General features: G+C 41.5%; 1 protein-coding gene across 1 annotated transcript in view; it reads left to right on the top strand.

Moving 5' to 3' along the window:
• The window catches only part of Tns3 (tensin 3), a 265870-nt gene that overhangs the window by 234828 nt on the left and 5613 nt on the right, over positions 1-25429 (top strand). Inside the window, exons 21-27 of the mRNA XM_076836877.2 lie at positions 2292-2463; positions 3773-4410; positions 5022-5108; positions 9771-9902; positions 14517-14612; positions 15417-15494; positions 16962-17039. Of these exons, the coding sequence (XP_076692992.2) occupies positions 2292-2463; positions 3773-4410; positions 5022-5108; positions 9771-9902; positions 14517-14612; positions 15417-15494; positions 16962-17039 (1281 nt within the window). The remainder of the gene's footprint in view (positions 1-2291; positions 2464-3772; positions 4411-5021; positions 5109-9770; positions 9903-14516; positions 14613-15416; positions 15495-16961; positions 17040-25429) is intronic.

The following is a 25429-nucleotide window of genomic DNA, read 5'->3' as shown; positions in this document are numbered from 1 at the left end:
CATCATAATCCCACCCATCCTTCCTGGCTTCTATCAAATACTGCTTCCTCCAGGAAGCTTTGCAGGCTCCCCCAGCAAGTGTTCCTAGAAGGTCTCTCTGAACCCCACAGGTTGCTCCTCCCATAGAGGTCTCTTCCTCACACACATCTCAAGGGCAGGACCTACGGGTGCTTACTATCTTGCTCTGGTTTCTCTTTTCTGTTTCCTGCAACCTAGACCATGTTGGTAGATAATGAATACTCAGCAAATGTCTTATATGGGAAATAAAAAGTCAAACTTAAATGAAGTTATTTTATTACCAGGAAGAGAAGCGAAGGGTGCAAAGGGATGGTTTAAAACCATATACATCTTTGTTTTTCAATCTAAGGAAATAAGGAAAGAGTTTGGAAGGCCATCCAGTTAATTAATTAATTTACTGAACATTTACATTTAAGTATTTACTATGGGTCATCCTAGGGCAGGGGCAGTCACACAGTTGTAAACTGGCTCTGTCTGCTCCAGGAATTTGCAGATAAATCCCAGCAGGAGACATGGTCATAAGCTGATTGCATGAACAGCATTTGCTAGGCCTGGCCCTGGTGTGATCATGAGATATTTACATTTGAGGCGGGAGATGGTGCATCCCTGGAGTGTCTTATTGAGGAGTTTAAACAAATAGGACATTAGCACTACAGTTTCCTGTAATGGAAAACTTCAGTGCTTAAAAAAAAAAAAAAATTAACACTAAAATTGGTGTCCTGTCTTTTCCTCCAAAGTGGACAAATCACTGTGTTTAAGGTTTTGTCTGTAATTTTCAGAAGTTGTACTTTTAAGTGTTCACTTCTGCTTGAGTGTCATCGTTTTTTTCCCCCTTATGGTTCCATATATTTAGTTTATCTTGGGAAATTCTCTTTAAATATCTTTTCCAGTGTCGCTTGTTTTCATCCAATGTTTCCATCCCTTCTTGGACACCGGTTTCACGTAGGTTAGAAGTTTCCATTGTTTTCCCGTGTTTTTACGCTCTTCTCTGTATTCCTCATCCTCCTCCCTCTCAGGGCTTCTTGCTACACATAATTTTCTCCCCTAGCCAAGTCCACCCATCACTTCCTCTGCAGTGGCTAGTCGGCTGATCAAAGCTCTGTCTGCATGCTCATTTCATTCCCCCTGTTAAGTTCTAGGGTTTCCATTTGATTGTTTTTATGGATTTGTTCTTTTTGTAAAACGCAAATTGCTCTGTCTTCTGTTTTCTTGAACACTTAGCTATCCTACAGTCTGTGCTAGTCTAACTAAACTCCAATTTTTGTGTCAGTGGTGGGTTTTTTCTGGTTGTTGTTCTTTTTCCTTGTTTCATTTAGTGGCATGGCTAAATTTGTATTTAAATATTTCACAGCATGTAAAAAAAAAAAAAAAAAATCACAGCAAGAGGGAGGAAGGGCAGGCTGGAGGGGGTTGTGTGCCCCAGAGAGGATGTGACTTTTCAATCAGTCTGACCAGATCCAATTAAGGCTGCTCTGTCCCTGGTACTCTTGTTCCTGGGTCATAGCCCTTCACCAATCTCACCTCAAAATCTCACTGTATTTGCAAGTGTCCCCCTCCATAGATATACCTCACACTACTAATTCTGTGACTTGACTACTCAAATCCTTGCTTATTGGTTTAGTTTCTCAGTAGCCATTTTTTTTATCTTGGTTACTAGGCGTTGGCCCTCCCAGTCCCGGCTGCCTCAATAGCTCTGAACCTTCATTTTAATCTCCCCAGAATAGTGTGATTGCAGCTCAAGTTTGTTTTCTCATAGTGGATTGTCACTGCAACTGAGTCACCAACTTGGGGGTCAGGGAGCAAAGGAAGTTTAAGGATGCCTGACTGTCTTGGTGTTTTAGGGCTTGGGCTTATGGAGAATGGGTCTTGCTGTAGAGAAGGGTCCTGTTGATTTGCAGAGAAAAGCTGGACCCTAGGCATCCTAGACTGAATGTTAAGAGTACAGCCCATTAGTGGTCATATGGTGCTGGGTCCTGGAAACCAGCCCATTGGCCCTGTGTTCCTACCATGTGACTGCAAGGATGCTGACACCAGCTCAGGTAGGGAGGTGGACAGTGTATGTGGGGCTGAGTTAGCCATCTTCTCTTTTGGAAACAGCGATAGGTAATGGCAAACCTGCACGGAGTGACACGGAACCAACTTCTTCAGCCTGTGTGTGACATTATGGCTCAACAGGACTATGAGCAACAGAAAGATTCAGAAATTAACACCTTAGAGAACACACAAATGGGATGAGATTACAACCCCTTTCACTTTCCGTTTTCTCTCCGCAGAACCACGAGGCTGTCCTGAGATTCTCGGCCACACCGTGGGGATGTCAGAGAGCCCCATTGGACCCAAACCCACGATGCTGCGGGCCGATGTGCCTGCGACGCCCAGCTTTCAGCAGGCCTTTGCATCTTCCTGCACCATTTCAAGCAACGGTCCTGGCCAGAGGAGAGACAGGTAGGAAAACGAACCTATAAAACTTGGCACAAACACCCTATGCAGCCCGGAGTACTGACCTGAGGGTGGAGAGGGGGTTGTGGAGGCTGGACCTGGGGCCCCAGAGGGTGCCCCTACCCAGGGGATGTTGTGGACATGGTCTGTATACTGGTATGTGGGAAGGTACACTTAGGAAGTATGGGAAACTCAGTCACAGGGGTATTGCAAGAACAGAAAGAAACGAAAGGGCTACAGACAAATAAAAAAAAATGTCCTCTTTCTGCTTTATAAAGCCAGTGGCCTTGAGGAAATCTATAAGTGGGACTGCTCCTGTTGCCCACGGTAGAAGTATATTCAATTGTGTTTATTGTATGAGCATAGCTCCCTATTTATCTTCCTTTGTTCAACCTCCTTTCTCATTAAACTGAAGAGGTTCCTCTCTAAGAATTTTCTAGTGCAGGCAGATCCTATACCCAGCGTTTGCTAATTTAAATATGTGTAAATTATGTGGGTTATGTTTTTAGTTGCTTTTATGTATTCCTAAATATATCATAATGTCTGATACAATTGACCCTTCTTATCTGTAGGGAATATGTTCTAGGATCCTCAGTGGGGATGCCTGAAACCATGGATAGGACCAAATTCTATATGTACTATTTTTTTTTTTTGTACACTTATATATCATTGATAAACTTTAACCTTTTCAAATGAAGGAAGCATTTTACAGCTTCTTCTTGGCATATCTGAATTTCCAGTATTACTACCCTTGCCCTTTGGGGACATTATTAAGTAAAATAAGAGTTTCTTGAACCTAAGAAACCATGATACAGTATCAGTCAATTGTACAACCAAGTTAGCTACTAAGTGACTAACGGGAAGGTAGCATATACAGTACAAATACATGAAACAAAAGGGATGATTCATTTCCTAGATAGGATGGAAGACTATGCAAGATTTCCTCACATTTCTCCAGATGGCACTCAGAATTTAAAACTTATCCATTATTTATTTCTGGAATCTTTTATTTAATATTTTCAAGCCAAGGTTGAGCCTACATAATGGGAACATGCTGCTCTGAATGGCACTCAGAGTTTAAAACTTTATTTTTAAACACAATTGTTAACTTTTAGAATTTTCCTTTTAACATTTTTAGACAAAGGCTGACCCTGGGTAACTGAAACAAGTATAAGGGGTGCTACTTTGTATCCTGAGCCTTGACATTTGTTTCCCCAGCCCTGCCCTCCTCACATCTACTGACCGTTTTTCTACTGATTTTGAGATGCTTCAATATTCCTAATATTCCCTTGTGGCTGATTTATCTTTTGAACAGCCAGCCTTGTGCAGAACGCCCGTGGGTGGAGAGCAGCCCCAAATCCACACTCTCTCTCCTGGGGAGCAGCCGGCCCTCTGGAAGTCCCCTCGGCACCAACGAGTTCACCAGCCCCGGAAAGGACTCCGCAGGCCTGTCCTGCTTCCCATCGTCCGAGCTCCAGGCCTCTTTCCATGGCCATGAGCTGTCCATGGTGGAGCCACAGGACTCTCTGGTCCCCACAAGCAGCCAGGCCTTCCTGGGTTTCAGCACCAATCCAGTAGGAAGTGGCCTTCCACCTGAAGAGGACCCAGGAGCTTTGCTGGCCAATTCCCATGGAGCATCTCCGGCCCCTGGCCCCCCGCTGACAACAGCAGGGGCTGCCGACAATGGCTTCCTGTCCCACAATTTTCTTACAGTGGCACCTGGACACAACAACCACCATAGTCCAGGCCTGCAGGGCTCAGGAGTGACCCTGCCTGGGCAGCCACCCCTCCCTGAGAAGAAACGGGCCTCAGAAGGGGATCGTTCTTTGGGCTCCGTTTCCCCTTCCTCCAGTGGTTTTTCCAGCCCACATAGTGGGAGCACTATCAGCATCCCCTTCCCAAATGTCCTTCCGGACTTTTCCAAGCCTTCAGAAGGGGCCTCACCTTTGCCAGGTATGCATTTTCATCTCTGTATGTGCACTAAGGAAGGGCCTGGAATTTATGTGCATCTCTAATGTCAGTGTCCTGCAGGAAAAGCCCAGAGCTGTTAAGGATCCCATCCATCTTCCTGACCCAAAGCCAGACAGAGACATGGTGCTTCTCATTAATTTTTCTAGGCTTCTGCATTTATCCACCTTAGGTTCATCCCAGAAGTAGAAAGGACAGACTATTATAGCAGTTCTATTTTCCCTGTTACTCACAGACATTACTCTTTGAAGATTACTTTCTCTTTTTTAAATTAAATTGATTCATAATTTAACTATGAAATTTTTCAGGTGCATAATTATAAATAACACTGACCTTGCTGTTTGCAACCTACTTTTCTATGTATTTTAAACATGCATTTCAAAATCCCAAAGTATCATGTTGTGATGTTCTATCTTATAAAACAGTAGCTATCTCCTGCAACTTACTAATTTCAAATGTAGTTCCTCCCCCTTAGAACATTCCCATCCTCCTTCTTCCCTAGGCATAGGATTCAGATTTGTAGAAACATCGTAGACAAGAAGGTACAATAAAAAAATGTTCTTTGTAGTCATTTTTTCTAAAATTTTGCTTTATAGATAGTCCAGGGGATAAACTTGTGATCGTGAAGTTTGTTCAAGACACTTCCAAATTCTGGTACAAGGCAGATATTTCAAGAGAACAAGGTATGTGGGGAGAGGGGGGCTTCCTGGGACATCATTCCTCCTTAGTGCCCAGGTTACTTGTGCGAGGGAGGATCATATCATAGCAATGTCTAAGTACCAGGGCTGAGGCATGGATAGAGTCAGAGCAAGGCCACACTTTATTACATGCCTCTGGGGAAATCCCATGACCTTTAAGTTTTATAGGAAAAATTTGGTTCTAATGAGGGAGTTGGGGAAGGATGGGCACCAGCTCTCAGCATTCCAACATGCAGAGTATAATTTCTGGCTGCTTCTACCAATTAGCAGCTTTCCAATGCTGCCAGCCCATGTCTCTACTGAAGAGTGAGGTCCTGAGTTACAGAAGACAAGGGTCGGGATGGAGGGAAAGGTGTACCTGTTTAACTGCCTTGCTCTGTGTCGTCAGGAGCCCTGTGTATTCCTGAACACCTGTGTTGGTCCAAGTCAGGATGTCATAGACTTGGCCAGATGCCTCACATGCTAACCAGATAGAGCATGCATCTGCTTGGTTCTGCATTAAGATAGCTTTCAAAATACTTATCATGAAATTATTAAGATATTTAATAATTTCAACTGAGTTTCTGTAATTTTATTTATTTATTTGTTTGTTTATTTGTACTGGAGAATTGAATCCAGGAACATTCTACCACTGAGCTATATCACCAGCCCTCCTTAATTTTTATTTGGGACAAGGTCTCACTAAGTTGCCAAAGCTGCCCTTGAACTGGTGATCCTCCTGCTTCAGCCTCAAGAGTCACTTGGTTTATAGGTGTAAGACCATGCTCAGAACGTGTTCCTGTTTACCAGAATATGAGTAGATTTTCCAACAGGAGGCTAGCAAGCCATTCCTGTGACTGTCCCTCCTGGAAGCATGTGTTAGTCAGCTTTGAATTGCTGAGACAAAAAATACCAGAGATAAACAACTTAAAAGGAGAAAAGATTTATTTTGGCCCTTTCAGAGGTTTCAAGCCATGGTCAGCTGGCTCCATTGCTTTTATACCTGTGATGAAACAGAACATCATGGTGAGGAGCATATGGTGGAGTAAAGCTGCTCACCTCATGGGGCCAGGAAGCAGAAAGAGAGAGAGGAAGGGGCCAGGGTCTCAAGATCCCCTTCAAGGGCATGTCCCCAATGACCTACTTCTCCAACCAGGATCCACATGCTAAAGGTTCCACCACCTCCCAGTAGCACCTTCATCTGGGGACTAAGCCTCCAACAAGCTTTTGGGAAGCATTTAAAATCTAATCCATATCTCATCTTGGAAGCCCCTTGGGTGATGAGTGTCCATTCTTTCAGCAGATTTCACAAGTCCCCTCAGCACCACTGCTCTCTGCCCATGGAGAGCTGCTGCCCTCATTCCTGGAAATCATTTTGTCAGCAGGTGAAGCCCATGGAGCCTGGAGCATTCTTCAGAGGGGTTGTTGTGCACAAGGCAGAGCCATGCCTCATGCAGCTAGGAGATGGGTCAGGATCCCTAGAAAGCAGAATGGATCTCAGGGACTGCCTGGTGAATGCTGAACTGCAAAAGAGAATGGGTGACTTAAAGCAGTGAGAAGTAGAGAGGTTCCCATAGTTGGCACAAAGCCCATTTGGCTACTCTATGCCCTTTTTTTTTCAAATTCAGAAGAAAATCATCATGCTCCCTCTTGATAATTATGTCTTAAAAAAAAAAACTGAAGTGACTGAAAAATAGCACTGTCCAATTCTCCCATTGAAATTCTGCTCTTTGATTATGTAGATGATAGAAATTCTAAGAATGTGATTTTTTTTCTCATGAGTTCAATGAAGCTATTGTTATTTTAAATGGAAATGGGAGGGGGGAGCCCATGATCTGGGAATACTTTTATTTCCTTCAACTTTTTGTTTTGTGAGAAGCTGCCCACCAGAGTCTTAGGGCTCTGGTGGCCAGATCTGTGTTCTTATTGCCACCACTCCTCTTTGATGATTGTGGCCTCTGATGTATCCACACCTCATCCAGCTGAACAGACTGAGAGGTGTCTGTGAGTCCACTGTCCTAGAGGATTCTGCATAGATCATCCCCCATTGGCACAGTCCTCTAGACATGATGGAGCGCCGGCTAGACGCGCCCCCACCCCCACAATGTGCTATGTCACTGAAGCAACAGGATTCAGGAAAAGAGAGACTAGGGCTAGAACATACCATCTGGTTCCTTGGGAAGGTGGAAATGACAGGTCCTGCTCCTAGGGTTGCTGAGAGAGGTGCTGAGGGGAAGGAACCACTGGGGCTGACACCCAATGGATTCACAGTAAATGATAGGGGTATTATCATCTGCATGATCAGATTTCTATCAATCACTATAACAAAATCCTGAGGCAGTTAATTTGTAAGAAAAAAGATTTGTTTTGTCTCTTGGTTCTGGAGACTCTTGTCCAACATTAGGTTGTCCCATTGCCTTGGGTCTCTGGCAAGGACAGCACATCACACAGGATGGGAGCACACAGTGGAGCAAAATTGCTTGCATCACGAGCCAGAAAGCAAAAACAAGGAGGTCCACAATCCCCTTTGTGGACATGCCCTCAATGATCTCCCACTGCGCTCCACCTCCCAGAGTTTCTATCACTTCTCAGTATCACCATCCTGAGGACCAAGCCTTCACCACAGGGACCTCTGGAGGACATTCAACATTGAAACAAGCACATTATCATTTGCCTGACCTTTGGCACACATTTAAGAAGCTTTGAGCTGGGCACAGTGGAGCACGCCTGTAATCCCAGCAGCTTGGGAGGCTGAGGAAGGAGGATCATGAGTTCAAAGCCAGCCTCAGCAACAGTGAGGCACTTAGCAACTCAGTGAGACCCTGTCTCTAATAATGTGTAAAAAAGGGCTGGGGACATGGCTCATTGGTTGAGTGCCCCTGGTACCAGGAAAAAAAAAAAAAAAAACGAAAAGAAGAATCTTTGGGTGGGCTGAGTGCAGTGGTGCACACCTGTAATCTCAGTGACTCCAGAGGCTAAGGCTAGAGGATCACATGTTGGCTAACTTATGAGGCCCTCTCTCAAAATAAAAATTGAAAGGGTTGGGGGATATAGCTTAATGACGGAGTATCCTTGGATTCAATCACCAATCAGCCAAAAAAAAAAAAAAAAACTTTTGGGTAAACCGCATCTCAAAACAGCTAATATATGCACTAGATGGTGATTTTTCCAACTCAATTCTGAAGTATTATCTGTGGGAATGTACCTTTTCTAAGAAAGTGACAATGATATTTCAGGGAGATGCAGAAGAAAAAATCAAAACAAGCAGCCTCTGTGGGGTGGAATTTGTCAAAAGTTACTATTATAAGAAACTGTCTTGGGGTTTTCTAAGTTGAACATAAAAATGCCTCAGGAGGAAAAAGGGATCATAAAGTAAAATCTAAAGAAGTATAATTGTTCCAGTTGTACTTTCTCAGACCATTGTTTCTCTTGTCTGTGAAATTAGTTGTTGCAGGGAGAGGGTATGAGAAGGTAGGAAGTGACTTACCTCCTTGCCTCCACATGGGGGATGTGATGCCAGTGGAGAGCAGAGCACTTGTTTGCTATGTTCTATATGGATGCGCTTGTTTTCCCAACTTTAGCATGCTGAGCCCTTTTATAAATCAGCTTTCTATTACTGTGACAAAATACCTGAGATAATCAACCTACAAGGAGGAAAGGTTTGTTTTATTTCACAATTTCCAAAGTTTCAGTCCATGCTCACTTGACCCTGTACAGTTGAGCATTTGTCTAATAGGCAGCCCCATAGCCTATTTTTGTCTCAAAATTAATGAGTGCAAAATTATGCTTTAGCTCCCCTTCCCTGGTGCATGACGACAGGGCCCTTTGTGTATATGTGTCCCTGGCTTCTGGGGATTTAGTGGGAAATCTAAAGTCCACAGGTTGTAATGACCACTTACCACCAGGCAGTAAAATCATTGCTTTAGTAACAAAAACAAGTTCTGGAGAGGCATATCAAAATGGAAACAGGAAAAAAAAAAGTTTTTGTAAATGGTTATTCTCCCTGTTTTGAAAAAAAAATACATATTCAATCCTCAAATGGATGAACTATATTATGAGAAAAAATGCACTGGGACATGGAGACTGGAGGCTTTTCCTTTCCCACCCCCAGGTTCCATGCCCTCAAGGGCCACACTTGTATCAGGTGGCTGTGCTGGGCTGGCTCTGACAGCAGTGGCAGGCATGTGCTGTGAGACAACCCGTGTTCTCCTCTCCGTCTTTTCCCTGATCAGCAGCATGGACAACAGGATGGAAATTTGTTGCATCTGTGGTTTTCCTCTATCCACACTGATGGACCCTGGCTGGGTTCTCCCTAATCCAGTTTGTAAAAGGAGATGAGAGAAAAGGACTGCCTCAGTCCACTTTCTGCTGCTATAACAAAAGTGGGCAGTTTCTGAAGAGTAAAGGTTTATTTTGACTCATGGTTCTGCAGGCTGCAAAGTCCAAGGCTATGACATTAGTATGAGTTATATGCTCCAATATCTGAGAATTAACCCACTTCCTGAGAGAGCATTCTTCTGTTTATTACAGTGGGAATCAAACTTCAATGTGAGTTTTGGAGTGAAAAAACTATTCAGACACATCAGGGGTCATCCCCAAGGTCATTAGTGGGCATCAATATTTGTCCGCTCTTCAGTTGTTCATGACTTTCTCTTCCTCTTCCTCTAGCTATTACCATGTTAAAGGACAAAGAGCCAGGATCATTCATTGTTAGAGACAGTCACTCATTTCGAGGGGCCTATGGCCTGGCCATGAAGGTTGCCACACCGCCTCCTTCAGTCTTGCAGATGAACAAGAAAGGTGAGTTCCCCTGGAGTTGATTTCTTCAACTAAGATGCAGAATGTCTGTTGGTTCCTTTTGATGCAAATAAGATGGTAGATGACTTGCAACACTACTCACAGGTTTGCTTAGTATATATTTTTTCAGGGACGTTTTCCTAAGTACTTAACCTTGTTTGAGAAGGAACATTATTTATATGTTCACTTTTTAATGTTTTGAATAGGTAATCCATTCCACTATTTAGAAATCAGAAAAATAGAACAAGGCATCTACTAAGGTTTCCATTTCAACCCTGTCCACTTCACCATCCCTCTCCTCCCTTGGTAATATATCCTTATGTGTCTTCTTACTGATTTGTATATCCAAATGCAGGCAAATTTGTGTTTTCTTTTCTTATATTAAAAGTAGTATATTATATGGTCTCTTCTTTTAGTGTATGTGTGGTGGTAGGAATCAAACCTCAGGTCTCACATATGCTAGGCAATTGCTGTACCACTGAGCCACATCTCCAGCCTGATGCACTGTTCTTATATCTATACCCGGTAGAGTATTTTTAGATTAATTTAATTTAGATTAATAGTTATACTGGTACCTATCTAGGGTCCTTTGATTATCCCTTCTTAAGGAAAGGACTATGCCTTTCTACTGCTGTTGTTCCAACACATTCTGTAAGGCCACAGTAGGATCTGAGTTATGTTTAAGGATAAGGTAACATTCTACTTGTTTGCTTTTCATTGATGTCCTTTTTTTTTTTCCTGCTTTTTGTCTTGAAATACAACCAACCTAGATAAGTTTATAATGTCTACATGTATAGTCAAACATGATTCTAAAGTAAATATGCATTTAACCACAGCCCAAGATCAAGAACCTGCCAGGAAGCTCCCTGTGTCCCTCTTTGTCCTCTGTTAGAATCTACCACCCCCACTGTTTTTAGGAATTCTGTGATCCCAGACTTAACTCCATGATGCCCTTCAGGCTGCCTCTGTAACCTTTTGCTATGTCTGGGAGCAGTCCCAGCTTCTGAAACAGTAATGATGGTTTTGGTTTGCTTTGGACGTCCCCTGCCTCAGCCATTTCTCTGCATCCCTGATGCTATGTACTCGGGTATGGTACCTAGGAACCAGGATCTGATCATGATATATCCTCTTCAAGATCAGCGTATCATTGCCTTTTTCCAATGAATGGAGCTGTGGAGTATGCTCTTTTGAAGGCTTCATGAGCTCATCCAGATGCTGCTGATTCAAGTATAGTTTCACAAAGCTGTTTCTCACCTCCTCCATTCTACATTTGTATGGCCCTCCACATCCAGAGCCTTAGCTGCTAATAGTTATGAGTACACTCACTCTCCGGCTCTATACCCCATACACACTAACACTATTCTAATTACTATGTCAATACCACTGCAGACAGTAAACTACTAAGTAAAATGTAATGTTAAAATGTGTTTACATTAACTGCCAAAATAAGAATTTCTAAACATTATAGGATTGCCTATTTTTATTATAAAGTGAAAAACATAATACAATATCAATTCTTTTGTTCTTGTTTTGATTCAGCATAGGATTCCCTTGTCATATTTTAAAGATAGCTTACAACTGTTGTTCTCTTTCGCTGTTTGTATCTTTTCCCCCTCTTATGAATATATTATAATCTGTTCATTCCATTATTGGTGGATTATTGGTTATTGGTTTATTCTTTGTTTTCTTTTCCTCATCCTATCTTTTTTACTCCTATCTGTATTCGTCTTTCTTTACTACCCTGTCACCAATTCCAAGGAAAGGAAATAGATTCTTTTATCCTCCCTGGGATTTGTGAACTAGGGGAACATCATCAAGTCATTAGAAGGTGTGTTATTCCTTTTCTGTAACCAAATAACAGAGATAACTGACTTACAAAGAGAGAAGATTTATTTTGACTTATGGTTCCAGAGGTTTTAGTCCACTTAATGGCTGGGACATGATTTAAAAAAAAAAAAAAGAAGAAGGAACCAGGCCCTCACTGTCCCCTGCAAGGGCTATATCCATGACCTAACTACCATTTGGCCCCACCACCTCCCAATCTGGGGAACAAGCCTTTAATACATGGACCTTTGGAGAATGTTCTAGATCTAAACTATAGCAGAAGTGGAAAAGCACAGATGTTGTAACTCCTTGTGTTTAAGGAAAATGAGACAGTTGCCTGGGTTCCTCATGCTCTATGACTGTACCTGAGAATATTTATCCAGATCCTTGGATAAAACATCTGCTTAAAGATCCCTGGAGAAAATGGCCTTGGAGTTACACCTTGAAAGACATGAAGATTTGGTTGTGGAAGGGCCAACCTCTGGCATGGTAGAGATGTTTCCAGGAAGCCAAGATGGATTCCTCTTGGCAAAGGAAGGTGGCATGTGAATGAAAGGGTGGGGAATCAGGTTGGAGGGCACATGGGGCTCAGTCAGAGCATAGACCTCAAACTGTAGGTACTGATGGGATCTTGAAGTCAAGGAGGTGACCTGCACAGGATGGGGAGAACAGCTAAGCCTTGGAAAATCAAATCATAGAGCATCCAGAATTCCAGCACAAGAAGTTCAAACAATGCTACTATGGAGTGGAAATGCAGATTTTTGTAGCTGAAGAGGTGAATTAGCCCTGATGGTTGAGTATTGGCAGGCCATATTTGGAAATTTGGTGGGTGATGATTATGGCAGGAATAAGTCTCAGGATAAGAACATCTGGTGAGTGGGTAGAGAGGGGAGGTCAATATGATGGAACAGGCACTAATGGACAGCAGCTCTGGGATTCTGCCTGGCTCCTTGGTTCCTGTTGAACATTTTAAAGCAAATCTATATTTACATTATCGTTTTTGGAAATACAGATGGTGGTATATAACTTTTCTGACCTCCAGGCATACGTCCAGTCTCAGGCAGACTCTGGACTCAGTCTGAAAATATAGGCAATGAAATAGAGGATATGAGAATAGCAGACATCAGGAACACCAGAATTTGTCACTGAAATTTTATCCGGCTGCTGTATTTTCACTCAGACCCTGGATTTGACATTTGAGTTTCACAGGCCAGGGTTTACCAGACTCATAAAGAGCCACAGTGAGTCACCACCTCCTCTGACCACCCTGAGATGGGACAGCTGCAGCCATTCAGGGCCCTGCTGTGCAGAGTGCCTGGCCAGGAGGATTTCCACTGGGCTCATTCCCACAAGTGGCATCCAGACCCACTCAAATTCATGGTAGTCAGCGTCATGAGGCATTCTCCTCCCACAATGGCCACATGTCCTTTTTCCTCATTTTATTCAATGCAGCTTTTCATGAAATCTCATCATTTCCTTTACTGTAAAGCTTTACTGCCTGTGCAAAATGCTGACACTGTAATTAATATTTGTCACTTAGTAGGCGTCATTTAGAAGCCTACTACAGGTCAAGTATCCGTCATCTGAAATGCTTAGATTCACTAGTGTTTGAGATTTCTGATTTTTTTGGTGGGGAGGGTGGGGGTAGCTGGGAATTCTTGGAGTGTGTTTGAGGGGCCTCCCAAAGCCCCTCTGCCCATTATATCATCACTGTGGGGGTTCTCTCCATCTGCCTGGCTCATCCCACCACCCAGCTACCATTCTTAAAGGATTCTTGGTGAACCCCCAGTGTAGTAGCTAGACTTCTATTTAGAAGGGGCCTTCTCAGGTACAGTTTCTTGCATTTATGTCTCAAATTTCAAATTATGTTTCAAATCTTACCATGCTCCCAGTTTTTAAAATTCTTCAGTTTTTGTTTTTATCAGTACATTATGGCTATACATACAGTGGGGTTTATTTTGATATATTCATAGATGCTTATAGTGAAATTTGCCCCATTTCCTTGTTAGTACTTCTCCTTTGTCTCCCTACCTCTCTTCCCTGACCCCCTTTCTCTACCTGCCTTCCTTTCATTTATTTATTGCTTTTTTAATTGGTGGATTACAGTTGTACGTAAAAATAGAATTTATTGTGATATATTCATATGTACATGTACATAACAAAATTTGGTCTATTTCATTCTGCAGTTTCTCCCCTTTCCTATCCCTTTTCCCTCCCATTCTCTCCACTTCTTCTATTCTATTGTTCTCCTTTCTATTTTTGTGAGATTCACCATTTTATTTATTCATTTATTTAGGTGGTTGAACTCAGGGGTGCTTAACTACTGAGCCCAGTTCTTTTCATTTTTATTTGGAGATAGGATCTCACTAAGTTGCTTAGGACCTGGCTAAGTTGCTGAAAGTGGCTTTGCAATCCTCCTGCCTAAGCCTCCTGAGTCACTGGGATTACAAGCATGCACCACCACATTCAGCAATTCCCTGTTTTAATTCCTTATTGCTCTCTAGCTTCCATATATGAGAGAAAACATTCAACCCTTGATTTTGAATCTGGCTTATTCACTTTTGCATCACGTTCTTTGTTTCTATCCCATTTACCACCAAATGATGTGATGTCATTCTTCTTTATGGCTGAGTTAAACTCCATTGTATATGTAGACCACATGTTCTTTATCCATTTGTCTGTGATAGGTACCTAGTTGCTTCCATAATTTGGCTATTGTGGATTGTGCTGCTATAAACATTGGGATGCATGTACCACTTGAGTCGATTCATTTTTCAAAATTTCTTGCCACAGGTGGAGATTTGTCCAATGAACTTGTTCGGCATTTTTTGATCGAGTGTACCCCAAAGGGAGTGCGGTTGAAAGGATGTTCCAATGAACCATATTTTGGTGAGTCCCTTGAGAGATTGCTCTCTATGTTCTGAATACTGGGGGCCTGATTCTCCTCTGCTGGCTAACCTGAGATTTCAGACAGTCGTTTTTGTGGTGGTTCATTCATATTTCACTCCCCAGTTTCTGAGAATCCTCTGATCTGAAATACTGTCTTTAAGATAATCTGAATGTACAATGCATTCTTAAACACTTTGCCAAAAGCAAGTAAACAAAAAACACTGGGCTAATACTAGAAGTTATAGATGTCAACAAAGTATAGTCCTGTTCTGCACAAAGATAAGTCCTGATGGGTTGGACCCCAGTGTGATCCCATCCCAGGAGCACTAAGAAGCACATGGGGTTTCGGCAGAGCATCCTTTCTTACCTATATCTTAATAGGCCTCTGCAACCTCACAGTATTGCTGGAAAGGCTGCAGAAGCCAGCTGTAGGAGGCACAGAGAAGAATTAAGGCCTTGACATTATCCTGGCCCTTTTAGGGGCACTGTGTAGGGATGGTGTATGTGGTACAAGTTGCATTTACCTTGATCTCATTTCAGATCCAGCCTACTGTATGATGTATTATTTATGCTTTGGCAATGATGTGTCTGTTCTAGGAATCCACTGCAATTCCCTTTACTTACCTCTTAGCTGACTTGTTGAACTTTTTGCTTCTTCGAAGTTTCCCAATATAATGGAATGTGTTAGTTGTGAAGACCGCAAGGCTCAGGCTTTGCAGCAATTTTATTTCATCTAGTAGGATGGCTGAGCACACAATGGGCTGAGAGGTTGTTGACCATGGTTTGCTTCTGTCCTTTCCACAGGGAGTCTGACTGCTTTGGTGTGTCAGCATTCCATCACGCCTTTGGCCTTGCCCTGCAAGTTGCTCATTCCAGAGAGAGGTATGGTTGGGGCCTCACTGCTGGACTGGCTCTGAGTAGGTTCAACTGCAATGGTCAAGGCACACCACTTCCAGAGATCTGAGGAGATCCATTGAGAAAATTTTGACTACTTTTTTTTTTTAATTTTTTTTTTTTTATTTTAAATGTATTTATTTTAATTTGTTATACATGACAGCAGAATGCATTGCAATTCATAGTACATATATAGAGCACAATTTTTCAAGTCACTGATTGTACACAAAGTAGAGTCACTCCATTCATGTCTTCATGTACTTAGGGTAATGGTGTCCATCTCTTTCTACCATCTTTCCTATCCACATTCCCTCTCCCTCCCGCTCCCTCCCCTTTGCCCTATTTAAGTTTCTCCATTTCTCCCATGATCCCCTGTAACTCCCATTATGAATCAGTGTCTGCATATCAGAGAAAACATTCGGCCTTTGGCTTTTAGGGATTGGCTTACCTCACTTAGCATTATATTCTCCAACTCCATCCATTTACCTGCAAATGCCCTGATGTTATTCTCTTTTAATGCTGAGTTACACTTCTTTTTCTGACATGGGTTCTGTGTATAAATCCAGTAGAGGAACTAAGGGTTCAAATCAGGGAGAAAAGAGGAGGCCCCACTGCAGCTGGAAACACACAGATATCTGTACATCATGGATTTCATTAAAGATTTCCATGCAGTAAAGGCTGAAGCTAAAACAAAAACAAACAAACAAAAACCTCAGATTAAGGGACCTTCAAGGCCATTTACATTTAATTTTAAAGAAGCTACAGAATGGGCAAAATGTGGCTGGGCTAGGTAGTGCATGCCTGGAATCCCAGCAACTTGGGGAGACGAGTTCAAAGCCAGCCTTAGCAACTGCAAGGAGCTAAGCAACTCACTGAGACCCTGTCTCTAAATAAAATACAAAATAGGGCTAGGGGTGTGGCTCAGTGGTTAGGTGCCCCTGAATTCAATCTCTGCTAACAAAAAAAAAAGAATAGGCAAAATGTTGATATTGTTGAATCCAGGTGATGAATGAAACATTCATCACCTTTATCATCAAACATTATCATCAAACATTATTATGGATATTTGAAAATATCCATAATAAAAATTTTTTGACAAATAACACCCATAGAATAACAAGCTGATTTGATTGTATTTCCCAGCTTTCTTAAGCAGTCTCATAAACTTTCACATAAAGATGTGACTTAGCTTTTGAAATTTAATTTTTCATATAAATTGTGTCAGAGATTAGAAGCAAGTTTTGTTGGGCCATGTCTTCCCTGACTTTGTTTGGAATGTGATATTACTTCTGTGGGCTGGATCATGGTCCTCAACAGAAACGCTCAGCTCTGGCTCTGGGAGACCATTGCGTGTCACTGTCGGGAATTCTGTCACCAAATTGTCTGACTTGGTCCTGAGGACTCTTTGTTGGGGGAGCGGCACTCATTTCTATGTTTTCTCACCCTTTCCTGCAGATCCTTTGGAGGAAATAGCAGAAAATTCTCCCCAGACAGCAGCCAACTCAGCCGCTGAGCTGTTGAAGCAGGGAGCAGGTTAGTGAATGTAGCTTCAATTTCCATGTGTCGTCTGGTTGTTGGGCGGAAAAGGAGTTTAGTTGCAGAACTTCCCTTTCCCTCTCATTATTCAGGTTTCCTTCTTCTCTGTGGGCTGTGAGGGAAGTTTCCTTTTATAGATCGTTGCACAGAGCTGGGTGGGGAACGGCTGTCAGAGACAGGGCCAGGCATCACAGGCTAGAAATATTGTTCTGCCTCTAAACAAGACCAAATTCAGTAGAATAAATGTCAAGTCCTGTATTTTAGTTTAAGGGAAAATGTAGTAAGACAGGATGTGGGTAACCTGCTTTGCCAGCTGCAAATATAAAAATGTTCCAGAGATGTGACTCAACAATTACTCGACGTGAGTCAACAGTTGGACCCAGGCTTCCATGTGTCTGGTGGGAGACACCACCCAGAGCCAGCCCTCCACAGACCAGGCCACTTTGTTAAAGCATTTTTTATTAATAGTTTTACTTTTTAGGGCAGTTACAGATTCACAGCAAAATTGCATGGAGAGTACAGAACTATCTCATGTAGATGCACATCCTCCCACGTTACCAGCCTCCCCAACAGAGTAGTGCAGTTGTTAAAATTGATGAATATCAATACATTAGTAACTAAACTACAGTTTACATTAGAGTTCCTCCTTGATGTTCTGCCTTATATGGATTTGGGAACATGGGTATGGCATGTATCCATCATATGTACAGATTACATACATACATATTATCACCTCCCTAAAATTCCACTCTGCTCTACCTCTTTATCCCTCCCTTCCCTCTCATCCCCAGCAACCATTAATTATTATCCTGTCTCCATAATTTTGCCTCTTCCAGAATGTCTTATAATTGGAATCATATAGTATGTAGCCTTTTCAAATTGGCTTCTTTCACTTAGTAATATGCATTTAAGTTTCTTCCATATTTTTTCATGGTTTGATAGCTTATTTATTTTTAGCATGGAGTAATGTTTCGTTGTTTGGATGTACCACAGTTTATGTCTCTGTTTTCCTACTGAAGAACATCTGGGTTGCTTCCAAGTTTTGCCAATTATGAATAAATCTTTAATAATCATCTACATTCGGGGTTTTATGTAAATATAAGTTTCCATCTTCTTTGAGTAAATACCAAGGAGTATGATTGCTGGATCATATGACAAGAATATGTTCAATTTTGCAAGAAACTGCAAAACTGTCTTTCAGCATATATTGTATTCACACCAGCAAAGAATGAGGGTTCTCATTCCACGTCCTCACCACCCTTGGTGGTGTCAGTGTTCAGGATCATGGTTATTATATCTCATTTAAACCTATACTTCCCAGATGTTGTAGAGCATTTTTTCACTTGCTCTTTTGTAATCTACATATTTTCTTTGGTGTAGTATCTCTTAGTTTTCTTTTGGTTCATTTTTTAATTGTTTTTTTTTTTAATTATTATTGAATTTTGAGTTCATTGTATGTTTTAGATAACAATCCTTAATCAGATTTGTGTTATCCACATATTTCCTCTCAATCTGTGGCTTTTTTAAAAAATTCTTTAGACAGCATCTCTTGCAGAGCAAAAAAGTCTTAATCTTAATAAAATTTAGTTTTTAATGTCATATCTAAAATGTCATCATCAAACCCAAGTTAATCAAGTTCATCTAGATTTTTTTTCTGTTATCTTCTAGGACTTTTATAATTTTATATTTTTTATTTGGGTCTCTGATCTATTTTCAGTTAATTTTTGTGAAAAGTCTACATCTAGGTACAGTTTTTGGGGGGTAGCGGGGTTTGGAATTGGATCTTCAATTGTTCTCACACTATTTGTTGAAAAGGCTATTTTCATTGTGTTGTCTCTGCTCTTTGTCAAAGATTAGTTGATTATCTTTATATGGATCTATTTCTGGGCTTTATATTTTGTTCCATTGATTTTTTTTTAAGAGAGAGAGAGAGAGAGAGAATTTTTTAAAAATATTTATTTATTTTTAGTTTTCGGCAGACACAACATCTTTGTTTGTATGTGGTACTGAGGATCGAACCCAGGCCGCACGCATGCCAGGCGAGTGCGCTGCCACTTGAGCCACAATCCCAGCCCTTGTTCCATTGATTTTTTGTCTTTTTTCCCACAATACCTTACTATCTTGATTACTACAGTTTTATTAGAAGTTTTGAAGTTAGGTTGTATCAGTCCTCCAACTTTCCGTCAATATTGTGTTTGTTATTCTGGATCTTTTGTCTTTCCATACAATCTTTAGAACCAGTTTGTTAATATTCACAAAATAACTTGCTTGGGATTTAGATAAGGATTGCATTGTATCTACACAAAATTTGGAAGAACTGGCATCTTGACAGTGTTGTGAGTGCCTATGCTTAAAATTACATTATATCTCCATGATTTCGTTCTTTGATATCTTTGAACAAACCAGACAACGTTTGGCAATCATAATTCCACAGAAGTGAAGGATGAACACAGCTAGAGGAGGACGTTGGGTCCTGCTCACTTCAAAACTGCTTGCTCCCCATTGGAAGTGTTTCATACTGTCTTTCATTTTACTGTCAGAAATGTTGGAGAAGAAATTTGTGATTCTGGTGAAAGTTTGGACTAGAAATATTTCAATTTTGTGACACATTCCTATATAATAATTTATAGCTATTATAACTCCACAATGAAGATATATGAAATATGAGGGTATTTTTCTTGTTCTTTTCTCTGTACATGTTGTACCATTCTATCTAGTTTTTTCCTAGAAAATTTTATATTATTGTGCATATTGCCCAGCCAAAGTGAAATTACTTTGGCTTTAAGTGGAATGTTCTTAGTGTCCTTAAAAGAAAGGTAAGTTCATACTGTCTCCTGAAAGGATAACTTATCCGTAACTTAAACAAATGTGACAGGAGCTAGTAAGTGTGCTATAACTTGAATTTCCAAAATGAAGAGTGTTAACTGTGCTATTTCCTGAGCTCAAGTATTGATCTCTGATAAATCACTTAGCTGTGTAGAACCGAGGTTTACGTCTGTTAAGTGGTAACAGTAATCTGTGCCCACAAGGGGATTGCAAAGAACAAATGAATAGAAGTTGAGGAATGCCTTGGAAGCTATTCTTCTGGCCTAGGCCACCAGCCTGATCCTCTCCTTTGTGAGAGTGGATACCCCTTGTAGCATGGCTCAGCTGGGAGGCTGTGGAAGGCACTGAAAAGGAGCTCAGAGCCCCCAAGTTTGTTTTAGGTGATTCCTGGAGCCCTCCAAGGCTTATAACTTCCTTCTGTTAGAGTGTGAGCACAGTCTCATATCTCTGGTGACCATGATATGGGAATTTGCTGACGGCCTCCCCAATACAGGTTCACCCACACACCTCACCTAGAAGATAGGCCTGTGGAATCAGATCCATTCTGATTGATTTGTTCACTCAGATCCATCTTTTTAAAATATATTTACAAATATGTAATTACTGCAATTCATATACCAAGAAAAATATCGAAGAAAGGCCATGGCCACAGTCCCAGAGCATTTGCTCTGGCCCAGCTAGTTAAGTGCCTCCCTCACGGGGCCTGTGTGGCTGGAGCCATCTCATCCCATATCACTGACAGAGCACCTAAAGTAGTGGCCTGAGCTCCTGAGAAGTGGAGTCAGCCTGGGCATCTTGCTTCTGTCTCCAAGCTCCTCTATATCTTGAGGGACGCAGCTCTGGTCTTTTGGTCCCACCTAGTTAGCACCAAAGCAGCTTTATCTCTGCATTCAGCTCTTTTTGTTTAATATTTTCTCATCACGAACAGCATTTCAGTTTTCTCCTTGAGTTCCTTGTTATCTGGATGGGTCAATTAACTAATAATAATAAATTACTATAGTAACTTATTTTTAGAGATCAAAACTTTCTCTCATACCATTTTTAAATACACGTTCTCATTTTTTTTTAAATAACATGTAATACATACCAATAACTTTGATCTTGTTATTTTATTTAAAGGGTGGGTGTTCTTAGAGTTAAGACTTCATTTGGAATTTTCTTGTCTGACCTAATAATCTGAATTAAGCATTATATATGAGGCTTAAATTAATGACTGCTTTGAGTCCCTTTAAAAATCTCTGATTTCTCTAGCACTTGGATAGCTCTGAATTTCCATGCAGCTGCTGTGACAAAGAATCAAGATTGCACATTGAACCTCTGGGAGGTTCCATCTTTGCCTGGAGGAGTAGCTGTGGTTGTTTAGAAAAAGTCCAAAACAGCCATTGTGTCCAGATTGTGGAACTAGGCCAGTGATTGGTGTCTCAGGCATATAATCCTAGTGGCTTCAGAGGTTGAGGCAGGAGTATCACAAGTTCAAAGCCAGCCTCAGCAATTTAGCAAGGCTCTGAGCAATTCAGCAAGACCTTGTCTCAAAAAGGGCTATGGAAGTGGTTCAGTGGTTAAGCACCCCTGGGTTCAATCCCTGGTACAAAAAAAAAAAAAGATTGTGGAACCATTTCAATCTCTGATCACTGCAAGTGGGTTTTGCTTCTGAATTTCATTTGTCATTCAATTCACTCAGGATCCTGTCTCCTGGACCTAAAAAGTCCTTTAAGACTCTCGTGTCTGCGTTCTTCATTGATTGAGCAAACCAAGACTCAAACATATTGGCAGAGTCACAATAATGGGAATAAACTTTTAGTCTCATTCAGTTTAATCCCTTTTTATTTGATACAAGGCCATCATGACTTTGTTCCAATCTCAAAACAATGTCTGATTGTGTTTTAAGCCTCAGCTCTTAATTGTTTCTTGTTGAGGAGAGGAATCTAGGATTATCCTGAAAAGAAAGGAGCTTTTACCAGACTTCTGATAGATTTCCTGTAAATATCGTGGTTATGTTTTTTAACTTTGCATCGTGTAAGTATAATTTCTTTGTAAAAGTCCTATGTGTTCTGTGTGTTCTTGAAGTTAAAAAGAGGTATATACATAAATGTGAAGGGTAACGTGAATTTCTCATAGACCTGTGACCCCATACGGCTGCTGAACATTGGGAAAATAGATCTGGTTAGTATTCTCCCAACCAGAGACCATTCTTAACGCTAACCAAATTTGTCCATATTATCTCCCCTCCTACTTGGGATTGTGCCACATGTACAATTCTTTTATAATCCTTCCAACTCTTTGCATAATGAACTTACTCATGGTTTTTACAAACATAGCACTAGACTCATTTTTTAATGGCTATGTAATGGTCCATCATGTGATTCAACTCTTTATGGTTGTCCATTTAGACTAATTTTTCAATATTATAAATAACAACACTAAGAAGACTTTAATTCTGCTTTCTTTTTCTTTTCTTTTCTTTTTTTTTTTTTCCCCTTTTCTGAATTCTGGTTTGTTGCCTTAAGAAAATTCCCAGAAATGATACTATGGGGTTATAATTTGTGGACCTGAGATGTTTTTCCATGTTATAAAGTTGCTTTCCCAGAATAATCTAGCAATTTGCATAGCTCCCCGCTGTGGGTCTGTAGGACACTTTCCTATTTAACATATCTTGAAACACAATGAGGCACAGTCATGCCAAATCTTGACCCCCTCACCAAGAGTACTTGTCAAGTGGACTTGGATGGTTCTGGTGTAAGCATGGTAGGAGGAGCGCAGCTCTGACCCTGCAAGCCATCTATTATCTGCTAGAGAGAGTCAGGGCTTTGGGAGAGCTGGTATTGGCACCCTGGCATGTCCTTAGTAGAACTGCCTCCCTAAATGAACATTGAAAAGTGGCAATGTTTCTTTCTCTGCTTTGAGGAATGACTATGTGGCTCCTTCCTTCCTTCAGAAGCCATATTCCCCAAATGCCACATTCCCACTAGACTTCAGTCTGTTGGACCACACCTACTCAAAAGCTCTCTGTGGTGCCTACAGGAGAGCACAGATCTCAGTAGTGGTAGCCCGTGATTCCATGTGAACTTAATTCTGGTTGTGCCAACTCTGGAATTTTCATAATAGTTAGATTTAAAATTCTTTCTCTTGCTCTCTAGACCCTTTCTTTTCTCTTTTATAGCTGCGTGATCAGCATGATAACAATTAAAGGTAGAATATTCACTCTCCTAAAAATCTGTTCTCAATTTCCCAGGCTTCTTTCCAGCTTCTGTTCATAGCACATATGCTTTTCATTTTATTTTTCTAATCATAGTAAAGATAGTTTTTATTCTGTTTTTCCAATTACCTGCTAACTGTTTTTCCAAGTTGCTATATAATTTTCATGATTACCATTTGCTGGTTGCTTAGTATTTCATTGAGGAGACTAATTTAAACCTCCTCTTATTTTTGTATGTAATCTGTTTACAGTTTCTCTCTCTGCAATGAATGTGTGGCACAAACCTCTTCCCCTATAGGTTAGTTGTTTCATGTGGGTAATGGATATTTCCTTTCTGAATCTTTTCAGAAGTAGGACCTCTAGGTTCCTTGTCGCTTTGTGGATTCTCCTGATAATATTGTCAAATTGTCATCTACAGTATGAAGTAGAGGTTTCCAAATTCTCTATATGTCTCATACTTTACAAATGAGCTGTGAAATATAGCCTGTGTCCAGGGTGCACCAGCACTTCACAAATGCACCTGATTCATCAGAACTTTGTAAGCACAAAGCAGAGGCAATTATAATTTTAAGGACTTTTGCCAATGTGCTGTCTTTCTCAAGAGGACTGAGGCAAACCACTGAGGCTTGTAGTTCCCCTAGAATGTCTTCTTGCCTAGATACTGTAAGATGAGTGTACTGGTCAGCTCAGGCTGCTTTATCAAAGTACCACAGACTGGGTGGCTTATACGCAGTGGAAATGTGTTTCTCATGGTTCTAGAATGTGGACATCCAGGATCAGAGGGCCAGCATGTGGGTGCTGGTGAATGCTTTTCCTGGCTTACCAAAAGCCTCACTGTGTCCTCAGATGATGGAAAGAGAACCAGAAACCTCTCTGAGGTCTCTTTCATAAGCTGTACCCTCAGGACCTAATCACCCCCCAAAGGTCCTACTTCCCCAAATCATCTTGAGAGTTAGCATTCAAAATGTGGAATTTTTAGAGACATAGATTTTTAATCCATTGCAACAAGTGGCAGTGCTGGCCAGCTGGATGGGGTAGAAATCATGGAAAAGAGCACTGTTTGCCATGGAAATCTTTGAGCTGAATTCAGCCAGACAGGGGAATGACGAATTTCTACCTGCCTCTCAGCATCTCTGTACAGATGTGACAATGGCCTCCCGAAAGAATGCATCTGTCATCATGATAAAGACAAGGATTATCCTGGGGCCTGATCCAAGAATTCTGCACCACCAGGGGCCTCACAGCGTAAATGCCCAGTAATCCTCAGGAGTATTATATGAAATTCCTTAGTGCAGGTCCCTATCCAATGCCTGGTACCTAACAGGTTCTCAGTAAACACTGGGGTCCGCCATGAAGATTGTGTCACAGCACGATCACAGTGACCTGCTCATAGGGCCTGGGAGACTGCCCATGCTTCTTACTGTCTCTGTTCCTCAATTTCCTTATCTATGAATTGGAGATAAGGATAGACTCTTCCTCTTAGGGCTGTGTGCGGGTTCCTGTTAACATTAGGTGTTAGGTTGAGCTCAAAAGAGTGAAAACAATTGAAACATCTTTTTAAAATTTTGCTATTGGGACAGTGCCATTTCAATAATTACAGGGGTGATTAAGAGTAAAAGCAAAGTTAACTTTTTATAGAAGAAAATTAATATCCCAGTCAAAACCCCCATATTAAGTATAAATTCAGGAAGTCCTATTGTTTTTGTTTTGTTTGAGATGCTAGGAATAAACATAGGGCTTCATGCATGTTGGCCAAGCCCCCTACCACTGAGCTACACCCCCAGCCCTAGTCTTGTTTAAAAACAGTAAGAGTCACTTGTCTCAGTCTTTGAGACAGTTTGCTTCCTGGGGTTGAGGGTGGTCCTCTGGTATCTGCTGCCTTCCTCAAGACAAGGCCTTTCAAGGGTCTGAGGCTTCTTTCTGGACCCACTTCAAACTCTCACCACTCTTGGATAAAGGAAGGGGCTTCATTTTTCAGATTAGCTTGTTGATGTAAATCCCAGTCCCTGTTTTCCTTCCCTGTCGTGGTAACTATGTGTGCTCACTGAAGTACAGTTTTCCAAATTCTCTGTATGTCTAAAACTTTACAAATGAGCTATGACTTATGGCTGGTGCCTTAGAGAGAAGGGACAGGTGAGCAGCTGACATGTGGCCTGTGCTTTGACCCCCAGGGCATCTTCAGTGACTGCCACTCTCCCTGGCTCCCTTGTGGTCCTGTGTATCAGTGCACCTGCCAACAGGCATGGCCCCTGCTCATTCATTCCAAGGCAGAAAGAGGGCAGAGCTGCTCACTGAATACCTGGCCAAGAGGCAGCAGCTCAACTGAATGCTGACCATTCATGTCAGCCGATGCATTGGTTTGGAT

Source organism: Callospermophilus lateralis, chromosome 1 (assembly GCF_048772815.1).
Source record: "Callospermophilus lateralis isolate mCalLat2 chromosome 1, mCalLat2.hap1, whole genome shotgun sequence".
NCBI lineage: Eukaryota > Metazoa > Chordata > Mammalia > Rodentia > Sciuridae > Callospermophilus > Callospermophilus lateralis.
The sequence above is the reverse complement of the archived record's forward strand: the minus strand, read 5'-3'. Positions and strand labels throughout refer to the sequence as shown.